Source organism: Paramormyrops kingsleyae, chromosome 17 (genome assembly GCF_048594095.1).
Source record: "Paramormyrops kingsleyae isolate MSU_618 chromosome 17, PKINGS_0.4, whole genome shotgun sequence".
In the NCBI taxonomy this organism is placed as follows: domain Eukaryota; kingdom Metazoa; phylum Chordata; class Actinopteri; order Osteoglossiformes; family Mormyridae; genus Paramormyrops; species Paramormyrops kingsleyae.
Window position 1 is genome coordinate 12,872,163 of NC_132813.1, and position 15,333 is coordinate 12,887,495.

Genomic DNA, 15,333 nt, shown 5'->3' on the forward strand with positions numbered 1-15,333 from the left:
AGGGGTGGGGGGTCACTCTCTGCCTCCCCCCAGTTAATGCTCCGTTTGACTCCCCCCACAGTGTCGGTAGGTTACGAGTACGAGTCGTGCCCCGACCTGATCCTGTGGGAGAAGCGGACCGCCGTCTTGCAGGGCTACGAGAGTGATGCTTCTAACCTCGGCGGCTGGTCGCTGGACAAACATCAAGCCCTCAACATCCAGAGTGGTGAGCCTCCACCTCGCCGCCTCACAAAGCGACACTCACCATGTGCAACTCAATCCATCTGTGTCCCAGTGTTTGACACAGCGCCCCCTTCTGAACCCCTTCTGAATTATCCGTTGTTCCCCGAGCCTAAAGCTCCTTTTTATCTTTGTGCCAATTTGTCCGTCTGTCGAAAAGTGACATAATTCCGGCAACTTCCGAAATAGTCTTCTGCCTAACTAATTATGGTGTCATTTTCCATCCAGGCTAGGTGAGAGGGCCCAATTTTATTATTGCTGGGGAATTGCACCTCAATGCTGGGGGGAGACAGAGCTCTCTGCGCTCCTGTCAAGCGGAAGGGCCGGCCGCTGACTGTCAGCCGGCTGTTATCGGAGGAAATGAGCCGTAGTTGCATGAAATGCGTGCGCAGGCTGTGCAGTCTGTCATCGGCGGCCCTGGCAGGGCAGGGAGGCCTCTTCCTCCTTCTGCACGCCCGCCAAGTCTCCGTCCAGGTGTCTGCCAGCGCCTGTTTTTAAACAGCAGCATTAGCTCAGAGATACACGTCTTCCGTGGGACAGTCCAGCGCTTTGGGGACGGGCTGACGCACCTCTCACTCCCCGCAGGCGTCCTGCACAAGGGCAATGGCGAGAACGTCTTCATCTCCCAGCAGCCCCCGGTCATCGGCAGCATCATGGGCAACGGCCGTCACCGCAGCATCTCCTGCCCCAGCTGCAACGGCCTTGCCGACGGCAACAAACTGCTGGCCCCTGTGGCCCTGGCCTTTGGCTCCGACGGCAGCCTCTACGTGGGCGACTTCAACTACGTGCGTCGCATCTTCCCCACGGGGAACGTCAGCAGCGTGCTGGAGCTCAGGTAGTGGCTTTGAGAGGCTCCGCCCCTTGGGTGGAGGCTCCGCCCTCGGCCAAAGGCCATTCGTGCAAAAGCAACTGTGCTGCCTCTCCTTCCGTTTCAACGATTTTTTTCTCTCTCTGTCTCTCTCTCCCTTGTTTCCTGCTGCATCTGGCTTCTTCTGTCAGAAATAAAGATTTCAGGCATAGGTAAGGAGCTACGGATGTTCTTCCTCAAACACGAAAGTGTGCAGCTCCCTGTACTGTGCATGTAAACATGTTCACGTGCTTTATAAGCCTCGTAAGAATTCCTGCCGTTTCTTTCCGCTAACAAGCGACTCGTCCCCATTTTGTTAAATCAAGCCCCAACGGAATACGTGTGAATTAATGTACTCAGGAGGTTTGCAGGTGCATTAATGCAGCAGACATTCAATCTTATTCTCCACTATAGCTAGAATTATTTACAGACTGTTGTTGGCTGTTGTTTGAGGCCGTTCTGTTCTTAATGGGCCTTGTTACTGCATCATCAGGTATTTCCAAAATAATTGGACCTTCTTTGCCAAAACGGCATCCAGCTCTGCATTTGTCTGAGCCTTTATCATATCGAACAATAACTGCATCTTAAAGTCCGATTCGATGAGAAAAATGTTAAAAGCTGTGCCGCAGAATGACCGAGTGGAAGATATAGGGACATTTTAGGCTACTGCAGATGACAACACATTTAGGTCATGGGTCTGAGATGCGAGTCAGACCCCCTTTTCAAACCCTTTGGGTGAGATGGGCCACATTCAGGCCCAGCTCTCATTCCTGACACAGCCCTCAGATCTATGGGTGGTGTTCGCTGGGAGCTGATCCGGGACAGAAACTCCCATCTTCTTCTTTAAATTTGGAAACGTGCTTTTTTTGTAAGAAGGCCAACAGCTGAAATCACAGGCAGCCCGCAAGGAGAACAGTTTAAGATAATAATCTGGATGGTAATAGACGGAGAGATCGAGATAATGGTGTTTTCACTTTGCATGTGTGTGTGTTTCTGTTTCTGCGTGTGTGCCACTGTCCTTTGTGTAAAAGTGGGCTATAGTGTTGATATAAGTGATATTGGGTTGAGCAGAAATGGGTGTTAAATACAGATCCCACCGGGGGATTAGATCCTTTTAAGAGGAAGATTGTGATCTCGCAAAACGGTTCGGGCTGTTCAAACTGAAGCTGCAGATAGTGGAAATGCATAGTCAAGTGCTTGTGATGCAGGAGCAAGTAGAGTGATAACGGGAAGTCATCCCGGCCGGATGAAACATGCCAAAGGCTCCACACGGGACCTGCCGGGGTACGGAACAAGAGACGGGGATGCGGAACACGAGTTCCTCTGATAAAGTGGGCGGGGGGATCAGCCTGGCTGCTCGCAGCCCCCGGGGGGGTCTCGCTGCGGCCTTCCCATGTAACTAGCATTTCATCCCAGTCACTGAACGTGTGGGTTCGTGAAGGTCAGCCTCAATCCACAGCTATTTAATTTACCGTTTCGGTACTAGACATCAAGAAGTGTGTCAGTGTGTCACTTTGATGCCTTATTCTTTGATGTCTGTGTGTAGAATCACAAAGCGAAGCCATGAGCTTTTGGAGGGGTGTGGCTTAGCGATGCTAGGATGCTGTACTCATGATCGGAAGGTCATCAGTTCAAATCCCAGGGTCGGCAGAGTGGATGCAGAATGAGGGATAGGATGCTGTACTTATCATCAGAAGGTCATCAGTTCAAATCCCAGGATCAGCAGAGTGATTTCACCTTAGGGTGCCTGAGCAAGGCCTTTAATCCCCAATTGCTGCAGATCAGTCGGACCCAGGACTGATTCTAGGATTTAACCCTTTGGGTCCACGTCCCCAGTTGAGTTTCCACTTTAAAACTGAAAAATACAGGATGCTGAGTCGGGGTAGCGGATTCCCCAACTATCAAAAATACAGGACAAATCACTCAAAGGTTTTTGGAAAAATCATATTTCAGGTGGGTCAAGACATAATAATGAAGTGGCTGAAGCCCCCCTAAATATGGCATGAAGCGCCTGCACATCGTTTGGATAAAAGTGTCTAAAATGTGATCGTCGGGCTTTCCTTCCTAGACAGTCGAAGGCACTGGAAGGTGAAGGCAGCATGCATTAAAGTGCATTCTGCGCTCTTTACCTCACTGTCACGTGCAGTGAAGCACAGAGGCTCTTGGCCAGTCCCACTGTACCCAGGCCCTTACCGTCCTCGGCAGCACAGCACATTCCAGTGCACAGTTAACATTCAATCACCCTCCGTGAGTCAGATTTTGCCAGTGTAGGGAATACAGATGGACCGCGGCTTTCTTGATGAAGGTCACTGCATACCTTCCTCACTCTTGTGCGTGCTGCTGCCCAAGCGAGAGCAGACGACTGCCGAAACATGCACGGGAGCGTGTCTGAGTCATGCCTTGGGTCCGGATAGTCCGCAGCCGTGCCATAACAACATGAATAACAATAGGAAATTGATAAGAACTTTTACCATACTTTAGTTCAGCAACTTTTCTTTTGTGAGAAATGTTAACACAGCTGTTCTGTGGAAAAGAGTGGTGCATGGCTAATTGGGTTTGGACACTGTGCCTGTGATCAGTAGGTCATTGGTTCAATTCCCACGGTTGGCGGAATGATTTTGCCATTGGGCCCTTGAGCAAGGCCCTTAATGCCCAGTTGCTCCAGGGACTAGCTGACCCTGCTTTCTGAAAAATGTGTGTCATTCTGGATAAAAGCATTTGCTAAATAAAGACACACACACACTCTCCCTCTCTCTCTCTCTCTCTCTCTCTCTCGTGGTCAGCATTACCTAGCAGTGGAGAACCCATCCCCTAAATGACACACTTTAAGCTTGTAAACCTAATGTAAAGGATGGTGTCCAGCGTGTTAAGGCTTTCTTTCTCGTCTTTGTTGCTGGACTGAGATGGCCTAGAGAGACATGGCCCAGACCTACTGTAGAAGGTCAGCTGAGAGGCGGCGCAGCATCTGACTGGCCCCCTGCTTGCTCTTCTGGAAGGTCCCGTCAGGTTATGGAGGCTGACACTGAGCAGCCTGGGGCAAACGTCCAGAGAACTTGACAGAAATCTCCCATTCTTATCCGGTTTGAATCACCGGCCGTCACTGCCAAGACTTTTTATAATGATAATTGCATCTGGCAGGACTGTGTCAAAGTGATGGCTCAGATTCTAACAATGCAGATCGCTTTAAAGGTTGAAGGGATCGCACATCCCAGCTGTCACATCCATGTTTCTTCCACATTTCTTTACTTTTCTAAGAATAATTGTGACTGAAGTTTTTTTCTAAATGTTCTCAAAGCCTAATACATTAACTTCTGCATAGATGATCGGGTTAATTAATCAAGGTGATGATGTAGTAGAACTGGTGGCTAAATTTGGTGTCTGGCTTCAGTGTTCTGGAAGGTTTAAAGAGCAGACAGGTAATTTTAACCACCAGCAGACAGCAGATTGCCAGATTGTCTGCTTGAAGTACAGTGTTTACTTGTGGACACAAATGTGTTTCTGTGTGAGTGCCCCCTAGGGGAGATTCAGGTTAACTACCAACATGGACATTTTTCAGCATGCTCACCTTGAGGCGAGAAACTCACTGTACAAATTCAACAGGCAAAGAACGGGGACAACGGCCATCAAATCAACATTGTAATACAGCCATCATTTATAGTTTCCTTGGCAGAAGTGAAAATTTCAGGTCCAGAAAGTAAAAATCCAGACTGAGATTTTGTTTCAACCAACCAGTTGAGTATAAAGAGTCACAGTCATGAAGCTCTCAGCTGATATTGATATAAACTAGAAACAGGACTAACTGTATAAATTGCATCTTTTCTTTCATCTTTTTTTTCACGTGTAGTGCTGATGCTTGTATTTTATACCAGATTTTATATCAGAGGTAGATAATTCAGGTCCAGAAAATAAAAATCCAGACCAAGATTTTGTTTCAACCAATCAGTTGAATACTCATTGACTGTGACTCTGCTCAGTTGATTGGTTGAAACAAAATCTTGGTCTGGACCTGAACGATCCACCTCTGTTCCTTGGTGGAGAATTTGTACCATACTGAGATGTATGGAAACTTTGTGGTGACTGTTAACCATCTTCATTTTTATTTTGGATTTTCATTGTTAGTTTTTTTTAATATTTGACTGTATTTAAGTATGTAATGGCAGCAGAATAAGCTTTTTATCCTGAACCTGTTTGTGACACCCAGGTGAAGTGTGCATACTCCATAGCTGGCTAGACTGTATCCGGGCCTGAAATCCACTCCTTTCACGATTTGTGCACTATTTCTGTGTGACCGACGGACTGATTTGTTTTTGGTTTTAGCAACAGTCCTGCGCACAAGTATTACCTGGCCACCTGCCCCATGTTGGGCACTGTGTTCCTCTCGGACACAAGCAGCAGAAAAGTCTTCAAGGTCAAGTCCCTGACTGCAGCGAAGGACGTGGCCAAAAACCAGGAGCTGGTTGCAGGAACGGGGGACCAGTGTCTCCCCTTCGACGAGACTCGCTGTGGGGATGGGGGCAAGGCCGTGGAAGCCACACTCACCAACCCGAGAGGTAGGAAGAGCAGCCTCAACATGGAGACACAACTTGTTCTCAGAAGGTTGTTGGTTTGAATCCCACCTGGGAGCCACACTGACCCACTAAAAGTTTGGGATGTGAATCTGAGATAGGGCAGTTCTGCTGAACCATCCAAGTGAAGGCTTACACCTGACTGCTCCCGTAACTGTCCATGGCTGAGAGTGACATATCTGAAGCAAATGTGCTATGGAATGTAATTATGGGATGTCAGGTGGTGTCAGCTGGGGCGAGTGATGGTGATGTGCAGCTGTACCTGTCACAGGTGAGAGCCGGCGAGCCCCCGGTTGAGAGTCCCTGAGGTGGCGTTCTTTGCTAACCCTGAACATCGTTTCCTGGCCTGCGGGCAAAATGATATGAATCAAAAATGCATTAAAAATATTGTCTCTGTCCATGACCGTCATTCTGGAGATATTTAGAGCAGGCAGGTTCCTCTGAGACGCTAAATCTCATTTGCTGTGGCCAGCGGGGGGGACTGGGCCGGGGTGGCCGGGTGGCCAGACAGACAAGGGTAGCTATTTGGGAGCTGTCATCGGAGAGACGTTGGCCTAGACACCCACCTGCATCGAGAGAATCGGTGTGGAAATAGCAGGGCAAGGGAGCAGGCCTGTTCTTCACGAGACGATCATCCAGAGCTTTCGTGCCCTTAAGAAGATAAATTAAGAAGGGAATTCGGCAGCTTGGTCAGCTTCTGTTTCTGATTGTCACCTGCAAATTAACACGGTAAAAGGTTTCTGGGAGGGACTTGACCACACGGCTATCTGATTGGACAGGCAGCGGGCGTGCGGTAGGGAGGACTCCAGAGTACGACATCAGTGCATTTTACCATATCGACTCTATTTGGCCTTTGAAATGCTACTTATCTGATTTCAGAGCAATAAAGAAAAGAAGATTCTCAGTTAAGGGATTGTCATCGTTGCTTTTGTTCAGCATTGTTAGGTTTATCGCTGTGTTTGGGATAAAATGATTATATTAGCTGATGTTAAATGCCCGGCATTATCTTGCACTGCAAGTGGTATGTGCCACTTACTGAGAATATGAGAACAGAGCATGGTGATGGTGCCATTCTCTGTATGCAGGGTGACCTTATTTAGAGGGTGACAATGAAGGAACCACCTGAACATCAGCTTCTGGCTTTCACCATGTCCACCTCCTCACCACAGGCATTGCCGTAGACAAGTTCGGCTTGGTCTACTTCGTGGACGGCACCATGATCCGCCGGATCGACCAGAATGGGATCATCTCCACGTTCCTGGGTTCCAATGACCTGACCTCGGCCAGGCCCCTCAGCTGTGACTCTGTGATGGACATCTCCCAGGTACCCCTGAAGCACCTTTGGGTTTGGAACCCAAACCCAAAGGGTTAACACTATAACGACTGTCATTTAAGTCTGGGCTCACTCTGATGGCTTCCCTCGTAAAGCTGGAACCAGCTTCAGTCTGGTTTTCCTGGTCTGTCCGTTCAGTGGTTTCTCCTGTATATACAGACACGCCCCAGGTTGCGATGGGCCTGTGTTTCGACTTTACGATCGATATTCCAATTCCATTCTGTTTTTTACACTTTCAGTACATTATTCAATAAATTATATGAGATAGTCAACATTTTATTATAAAATAGACTTTGTATTAATGATTTTGCCCAACTGTAGGCTGTTGGGCTGGCTCTTTTATGATACAGTAAGTGTCCTAAGCATGTTTAAGGTAAGCTAGGCTAGGCTATGATGTTTGTTAGGTTAGGTGGACTGTATTAAAATGCAGTACGTTATTTTCACCTTACGATAGCTTTATCGGAACGTAACTCCATTGTAACCCAGGGAGTGTCTGTACTGTATTTAGATAAAAATCTTTATTTGTAGCTAATGATCCCTCATTTGGGTGCTAATGATCACTTGATTGATGAGAGGCGGGCTGCATTCGATTCCATTTGACAGAGTCGTGCAGAAACGTGCGGACAGAAACGTGCAGACAGGCCCGGCAGTCCGAATGGCTCTCCTCGAACCCGCCTTCTGCAGCCAAATCTCGAGGGCTGCCTTCCACCGCCCCTCTGTCCTGCTGCAAAAGCGGCTTTCCTGCTTCACAAGGTTGTTTGTGGCCCCTGGCAAGTCGCTCCACAGGACCTCAGATGCTGCTTGAAAGTGGTTTTATTTTTGTGCAAATCTGCAGTGCGACACAGAGTGGGGAATCGCCCCCGGCTGCCTTCCCCGAATTCCCTCCTAATGGTCCCTTTGGGGTCCCGTCAGGCGGCCCCCTGCGCCAAGCCCTGGCCCGCGGGTGCGAGGTGCCGCAGTGGGTTTGCCATGGCTCTCCTTAAGGAGTCATCACCCCAACAGAGCTCTCCAATACCCCATCCTGCTCCTACTCCCACACGCTGCCCCGCTTTGTATTAGAGACCCTAAACGGTTAATCACCATGAAGCCTCTTAGAAGCGACACGATTGCATTTTGGGACAGAAGTGTGTTTGTCTTGATGAACTTGGAGTTTCACCAGTGGGTTTGGGATATTTGTGACCTCCTAGTGAGCTTGAAGTCAGAGAAGAAAACCACACCATGAAACATGATTACTTGAAGCCCATCTTCACCCCAAGGACGCTCTGAGCTCCTCGAAGCGCGTTGAAGACGCTGTGAAGAGCGTCCAGTCCGAAACGATAAGCAAAGGCGCTTAAACCATGTCTCATGGACGATTCGCCAGGCGTTTTGTGGCTGGTTAAATATGAGATTATTCTTTCCTTGTTTGCTTTTATAAATACCATCTCCTTTCTCGCTTCCTCTCAAAGTCTAAAAATCATCCATACAGCACGAGTGAGACATGACACTTTCTCCCTCATCAAATATTAAACTACCAGCATTGACAATTAATGGATCTGGAAAAAAAACCTCAGATTCCTCTGTTGTCCAAGTGAATGCATCTGTTTTATTTCTTTTCTTGTTGACTGAGAAAGCAGTTTTTGAACCAAGCTGCCACCAAAAATCGCCCCCTGACCATAAGCCTCTGACACTGTCACATTCCACAAATTGACCCTGAATTTTGACGTCTTCGTGTCACATGAAGCTTGTCACGCGAGCAGTGAAGATGTCCCTTTGACATTCATGACCTTGTCAATGATAACAGGAGTGTGAGAGTAATGTGTAAGAGTAATGTGTAAAGTTAGGGTTAGCCAGCGCACAGTGTGGTGAGCGTGCACATATGGTCCTGCTTTTCAGCGAGATTCAGTTGCTAATGGCACACTAACATAATCAATGCCAAAAAGCAACAAAATATAAAACAAAAACAAAATTACATGAAATTCCTTCCAGAATATTCAGAAAGTATGGAGATAGGAGGTGCTGATCCAGCTGGTGGTTGGAGTACACCCTGCTGGTGTTGGAGTACACCCTGCTGGTGTTGGAGTACACCCTGCTGGTGGTTGGAGTACACCCGGCTGGTGTTTGAGTACACCCGGCTGGTGGTTGGAGTACACCCGGCTGGTGTTTGAGTACACCCGGCTGGTGGTTGGAGTACACCCGGCTGGTGTTTGAGTACACCAGGCTGGTGGTTGGAGTACACCCGGCTGGTGTTGGAGTACACCCGGCTGGTGTTGGAGTACACCCGACTGGTGGTTGGAGTACACCCGGCTGGTGTTGGAGTACACCCGGCTGGTGTTGGAGTACACCCGGCTGGTGGTTAGAGTATACCCGGCTGGTGTTGGAGTACACTGAGATTCCTGGCTATGCCTTATCGAGAGGCAGGTGAGCCCATGTGGGGGCTGAGAGGAGCTGGAATAGAACAGACGCAGTCGTTGTTGGGACAGGGTCCTAACAAGTCGTTGTTCAATGTTGGGACAGGGTCAGCACTACCTCACCCATTTTCAGCTGACGGAGAGGCCTACTTTCCATGGCAATGGGGGCTCCTTCTGGGCTTTTTAAAAGGCTGATCTCCCCAATGCAGATCTTGGCAGGACCACAGGGCCACTATATATGAGGGAAAGAGAGTAAGATCTTGGGGTTTTGTGCACCACGACAGGAGCACCCTCATGGAGGCTAGTATGTCTGAATGGTTCGTTCTTTCTTTCTTTCTTTCTTTCTTTCTTTCTTTCTTTCTTTCTCTCTTTCTTTCTTTTTCTTTCCTTCCTTCCTTCCTTCCACTTAATTCTGTGTGTATGGTATTGTACCCCATGTACCACAACACACCCGTGAAAAGCGCCTTGGAGTGACTCTGTTGTGAAAGGCGCTATATAAAAATAAATTGAATTGAACTTGACACCCGCACATACAAACGGGCTGGGTCTCTCTGCTCTTTACCTCCTGGAAGGTAGATCTGGGAACCCCTGCCCCTGTATTCCTGAATCAGTGTGTGTGAAGCTTGGACGTTCTTCAGATGTTCCTCTAGCTTCATCTGGCTCCTCTGGTTCGCTTTGATGGTCCAGAGGCATGTCGTCCAGGTTTATTGATGATGGTCATTCCTCCTTGGAGTGTGATAGTGTGAAGGATCTACCGTGCTGGAGAAGCATACCTCCACTATAAAGTCACTGCCTCAATGTCCGTGTTATAAACCACGAGTAACAGAAAAATGTTTCAGCCCCTTTTAGTCTTTGGCTCGGAGGAGAAATTTAATTTTGTAACCTCACCTCTTTTTTATTCAGCACAGAGGCAGTTTCCGAGCCCTTTTTATTTCATAAGTCATGAATTTCATTTTATGCGGCTCTTCGCCGACACGCCGCTTAAGGGACGTGCTGAAGGCTGGTCCTTCTCGCTGGTTACCCCCCTCCCCACGCGTTTTACCATCAAAGGTCAAATGTGCATCGCAACATTCAACCCGAAATGGATTCTTTAAATTGAAACAGTCAGTATTTTATCGTGAAACACAAAACTAGGCTTTTTCCTCAGGCTGCTGGCTCTTCATAAATAAATCTTCACCTCGTTAAGATGTCCCACTGAAACGCTCCAGTTCAGCCCCGTTAATGTGGCTTGACTCGTGTTCTGGTCTTGCGGCATTAATTGTAGTAATTATTCTTACTTGTTGTTTCACTGTTTAGGTATTAGAATCTCCATAGACTGTGTTTCTTGGGCTTTGTGACTGTGTCCGAGGTTTTTCATTAATGCTCTCTTTTACCATCCCAATTTAATGATAATGTCACACCTCCCACTACCCCTGTTTCTCATACATGAAGCAGAACAGACATCAACTTCTTAAGAATATCCAAATCTCACTGCAGCTTCCAGACTCGAGTGTCGAAAGTGTTTTTCTATTAAGCAGAGGTGTGTTTTCACATACGTTCTCATCTTGGATGCTGGTCATTTTCACTAAGGTAGTCATGCTTGTCTTCGTTGTGGGGCGAGGTCACACCGCAGAGCTGAAATCCAGTCTCAGTGTTCAGACACTGGTATTGCCTTAGTGGAAAAAGACGTAGAGAAGGAGGTTCAAAGTTTAGCTGGAGTCCCAGTAACTGACAGCTGCTTTGCCTGTAAAACCAGTTCAATGTGATGTGATTTTTGAATAGCTGAAGAAGGAGATGCTTTATACTAATAAGCATTATCATCTTCTGCATGAGGGCTTTGCTCATTCTGGGTAAGAAAGGAATTACTCAAGAAAAACTAAAAAAGAAAGTGCAGTCTCTGTGGGTTGATAAGGGTTGGCTTTCTTGGTTGCACAGGTTGTGTATGATCTATGGTGTGGTCCAGTTGGCTTCATCTGATACTGTGACTTGGCACTTTCCTCCTGACGTTATGGTGTTATCTACTATGATCTGGGTTCTTCAGGCATACTGCCATTATTCCACACTTATCAGAAGCTCGGAACTTCCATAAGTTTCTCAAAGTCACAGGAAAATAACTGTTTCTACTTTTTTCCCCGCTGTAAAAGTCAGTTTTGTGCAAATAGAGGAGCATTTTCAGTTGCTCCTACACCTCCAAGAGTTTGTCTCTTTGATTTTGAGATTAGATAAACATGAGAGATGGTGAAACACTGGTGCCTCTCGTTCTCAGGTTCGCCTGGAATGGCCCACCGACTTGGCCGTCAGCCCTATGGAAAACTCGCTCTACGTCCTCGATAACAACGTGGTCCTCCAGATAGCCGAGAACCATCAGGTGCGCATCGTGGCTGGTCGTCCCATGCACTGCCAGGTCCCAGGCATCGACCACTTCCTGCTCAGCAAGGTAGCCATCCACGCCACCCTGGAGTCCGCCACCGCGCTGGCCGTGTCCCACAGCGGCGTCCTCTACATCGCCGAATCGGATGAGAAGAAGATAAACCGTGTGCGACAGGTGTCCACAAGCGGCGAGATCTCATTGGTCGCCGGGGCACCCAGCGGCTGCGACTGCAAGAACGACGCCAACTGCGACTGCTATTCAGGCGACGAGGCCTACGCCAAGGATGCCAAGCTCAACCAGCCCTCCTCGCTGGCCGTATCCCCTGACGGGCAGCTCTTCATCGCCGACCTGGCCAACGTACGGATCCGCTACGTCCGCATCAACAAGCCCTACCTGAGCCCCCTGAACCTGTACGAGGTCGCCTCTCCCATCGATGACGAGCTCTACCTGTTCGACGCCAACGGCAGCCAAATCTACACACAGAGCCTGACCACGGGAGACCACCTATACAACATCACCTACACCGGAGAGGGTCAGATCAGCAGCATCACTGACAAGAACAAGAATGTCGTGAACATCCGGAGAGATTCGGCGGGAATGCCGCTCTGGATACAGGCCTCGAACAGCCAGACCTTCTGGGTGACTCTGGGGACTAACAGTGCCCTCAAAAGCATAGCAGCCCAAGGCCAGGAGCTGGCCTCCATGACATACCACGGAAGCTCGGGGTTGCTGGCCACAAAGACCGATGAAAACGGATGGACCACCTTCTACGAGTGAGTACAGGGGACATCTTTGTCGTGTTTACTTTTAAGCTATTGGCAGTGTTGTTGCAGGACTCATGACACTTGATTTACTGAAAGCTTACCAGAATGCCCCTCATTCCCAGCCTCCCTAACATTTCTTATACACATACCTCCGCCGTCCTCTAGAGGGCGTGGGCTGCCAAAAAGCTTTAGATGATAGACAGCAGCCTGCTGCTGAGCGCTTAAACGGCAAGAGGCTCCTACTGAAGTGTTTCCCCCTCAGTATTAATGCTAAACTCTCTTCAGCTGTGTTATTATTTAATACTCGAGTGAGCCTGGTAGGAGATGTTATATTTTCGGAGAACTGGACAGCTTTCCATTATCCTCCGTGTAAAAAGTACCGTGAGCGGCCGTAATTAAAATTCTGTCCTTACTTCATTTAGTTCACACGTAGACTGACTTTTTTCCGAACCGGATAACAGCTTTCAATAAGTAATGAAAATAAATCTTTACTTTCCATTAATGGGTTTTCCTAATCGGGCCGCCCGTGTGCGACGCAGTGCTGCTAATCAAAAAGAAGCTGAATGATGTAGACTGGCCTGGGAACAGCCTCTCTCTCTCTCTCTCTCCTCTCTCTCTCTCTCTCTCTCTGTCTCTCTCTCACACACCTGTAATCCACTGTAAGACTTGGACTGTTTACTTAGAGAGAAGACTTAAGCATGATATTTCCCTACAGGCAGGACTTAGTCTTTCATGTATAATTTAACCCCAATAAGGACTTTACCTTGTTTTACCGTAATTAGCTCGGAAGGTCACGTTGCCACCTGAGGGTCGGACCTGTAATTTCCTTGCTTCGGAGCTGTACAGACCCCGCCATTAATCTCCAGATAATCAAGTGTTTAACAGTGTTTCCACTCAGTCAGACGTTTTATCATGCTCTCTGCCTGAAATTAATTAAGTCCTGTACCAGTCATTTAGCTTTTAGATACAATTTAATTTAGCAATTGTGAAGGGCCACTTCAAAAAGGGACAGACAGACCTGCGATCTCACACATGTTTTTTTGTCAAGCCCCCAGCTACACTGGGGGGAAAGGGGGGGGGCTTTTAGATTATGTCAGCACTGGTGCCGGTAGATAACTTTATAAATGCTTGTTGGGTGTCCCCGTCTGTCATTAAGGGGATGCTCTGTTACATGGGTGTGCAGGTACAGTCTGTAGCGTGGGTGTGTATGTACGGTCTGTAACGTGGGTGTGCATGTGCGGTCTGTGACGCGGGTGTGTAGGTGTGGTCTGTGACGCGGGTGTGTAGGTGTGGTCTGCGACGCGGGTGTGTAGGGGTGGTCTGTGACATGGGTGTGTAGGTGTGGTCTGTGACGCAGGTGTGTAGGTGTGGTCTGCGACGCGGGTGTGTAGGTGCTTTCTGTGACGTGGGTGTGGTCTGTAACGTGGGTGTGCATATGCGGTCTGTAACACGGGTGTGTAGGTGTGGTCTGTAACGTGGGTGTGTAGGTATGGTCTGTAACACGGGTGTGTAGGTACAGTCTGTCACGTGGGTGTGTAGGTGCGGTCTGTACGCGGGTATATGTGGAAGGGGCTTGTCTTCCTCCATCATCTCCCCTGACGGCTTTTTCCATCTCGCCTGCGCAGGTATGACAGCCACGGCCGGCTCACCAACATCACCTACCCCACCGGGCAGGTCAGCAGCTTCCACACCCACCTGGACAACTCGGTCAGGGTGCAGACCGAGGGATCCAGCAAGGAGGACATCATCATCACCACCAACCTGTCTGCTTCCGGCACTTTCTACACCTTGACCCAGGGTAAGTATCTTTCGTGCTTGACGGCAACGCTGTGGTGAGAACAGAGTTAAACTCACGCCCATGTACTGCTTTAAATACCAGTCGGCCAGCTTGGGACCGTCCTGTTTTCTGAAGGAAACAGATAGAAAACGAGACCTTTCGTGCTCATAGGACGTCGTTTCCTGGCGCCAGGCCCACGAATTTCCTATATAGCATGAATTTTTGATACCCTGCTCCTGAGCCCCCACCATATTGATTAACTATTGAACCCTCCCGTCTCACTTTGTTGGAGGCCGTAAAGGTTTTTCCATGGTAACACTTTAATTTGATGAATGCCACCCCTCGGGCATCGATCCCCTCCCCCCGACGGGGACCCGTCTGAAAGGCGAGATGATAACCCGTGGGGCTGGCGGTAATAGGCAGGCCGGCCCGGTGGCCTCATAGCGGTGACCTTGCAGCGGGACACTCGTCTGGCGGGGAGGCCCCCCCGTTAATTAATTCACCATTGTCCGGTTCGCTCGCTGACACCTCAGTAATCACGCGGTGACATGGGTCACCTTGTCCCTGCATGCCGCTTCCGTGTTCGTGCGCGCGGGCCCTTTCCTCCCACCTGTGGGGGGACAGAGGAGGAGTCAGCAACTCAGATGTTATAATCTGAAAATAATTGCACGTATTCTCAGCACGGAATCGATACATGTAAGTGTAACCAGGAGTTAAAACTTCAATCATGCTAGGCAGTTTCCCTACATCAAGTTGGGTAACTCAAAACAGTCATCATTTACCCATAATTACCAACGTTATTACTAAGTTATTTCTGATAAATGTCCACCAGCATTTTGACAGCTAAAAGTCCCAGATGAAAGAGCTCATATTCGCTAAAACAACTGAGAGTGTTTTTTGGTTCGGCTGCGTATTTCTGCTGATCCGTGTCCTTCTGCATTATTCTCTCACCGGACTTTAAGTAGGTCCTCTCCACGCTCAGAAAGCACCTTCTAAAAAGTTGCATCCGCACAGAAACCCACTTTGAGCAGATTCACACTCCATCAAGTTTCTGTACCTTGCAAATGTTTAGCAATCCAAGTGTTTGCACG

At 48.6% G+C, this 15,333-nt stretch overlaps 1 protein-coding gene across 11 annotated transcripts in view; it reads left to right on the forward strand.

Annotated features, from left to right (window-relative positions):
• The window catches only part of tenm4 (teneurin transmembrane protein 4), a 139,119-nt gene that overhangs the window by 103,504 nt on the left and 20,282 nt on the right, over positions 1 to 15,333 (forward strand). For 6 of the 11 annotated variants that reach the window (XM_023807297.2, XM_072701255.1, XM_072701257.1 and 3 more), the window contains 7 exons: positions 62 to 205; positions 805 to 1,054; positions 1,219 to 1,239; positions 5,384 to 5,616; positions 6,801 to 6,955; positions 11,597 to 12,474; positions 14,091 to 14,263. In XM_023807297.2, the coding sequence (XP_023663065.1) occupies positions 62 to 205; positions 805 to 1,054; positions 1,219 to 1,239; positions 5,384 to 5,616; positions 6,801 to 6,955; positions 11,597 to 12,474; positions 14,091 to 14,263 (1,854 nt within the window). The remainder of the gene's footprint in view (positions 1 to 61; positions 206 to 804; positions 1,055 to 1,218; positions 1,240 to 5,383; positions 5,617 to 6,800; positions 6,956 to 11,596; positions 12,475 to 14,090; positions 14,264 to 15,333) is intronic. The other 5 variants (XM_072701254.1, XM_072701256.1, XM_072701260.1 and 2 more) reach the window with 1 other exon arrangement.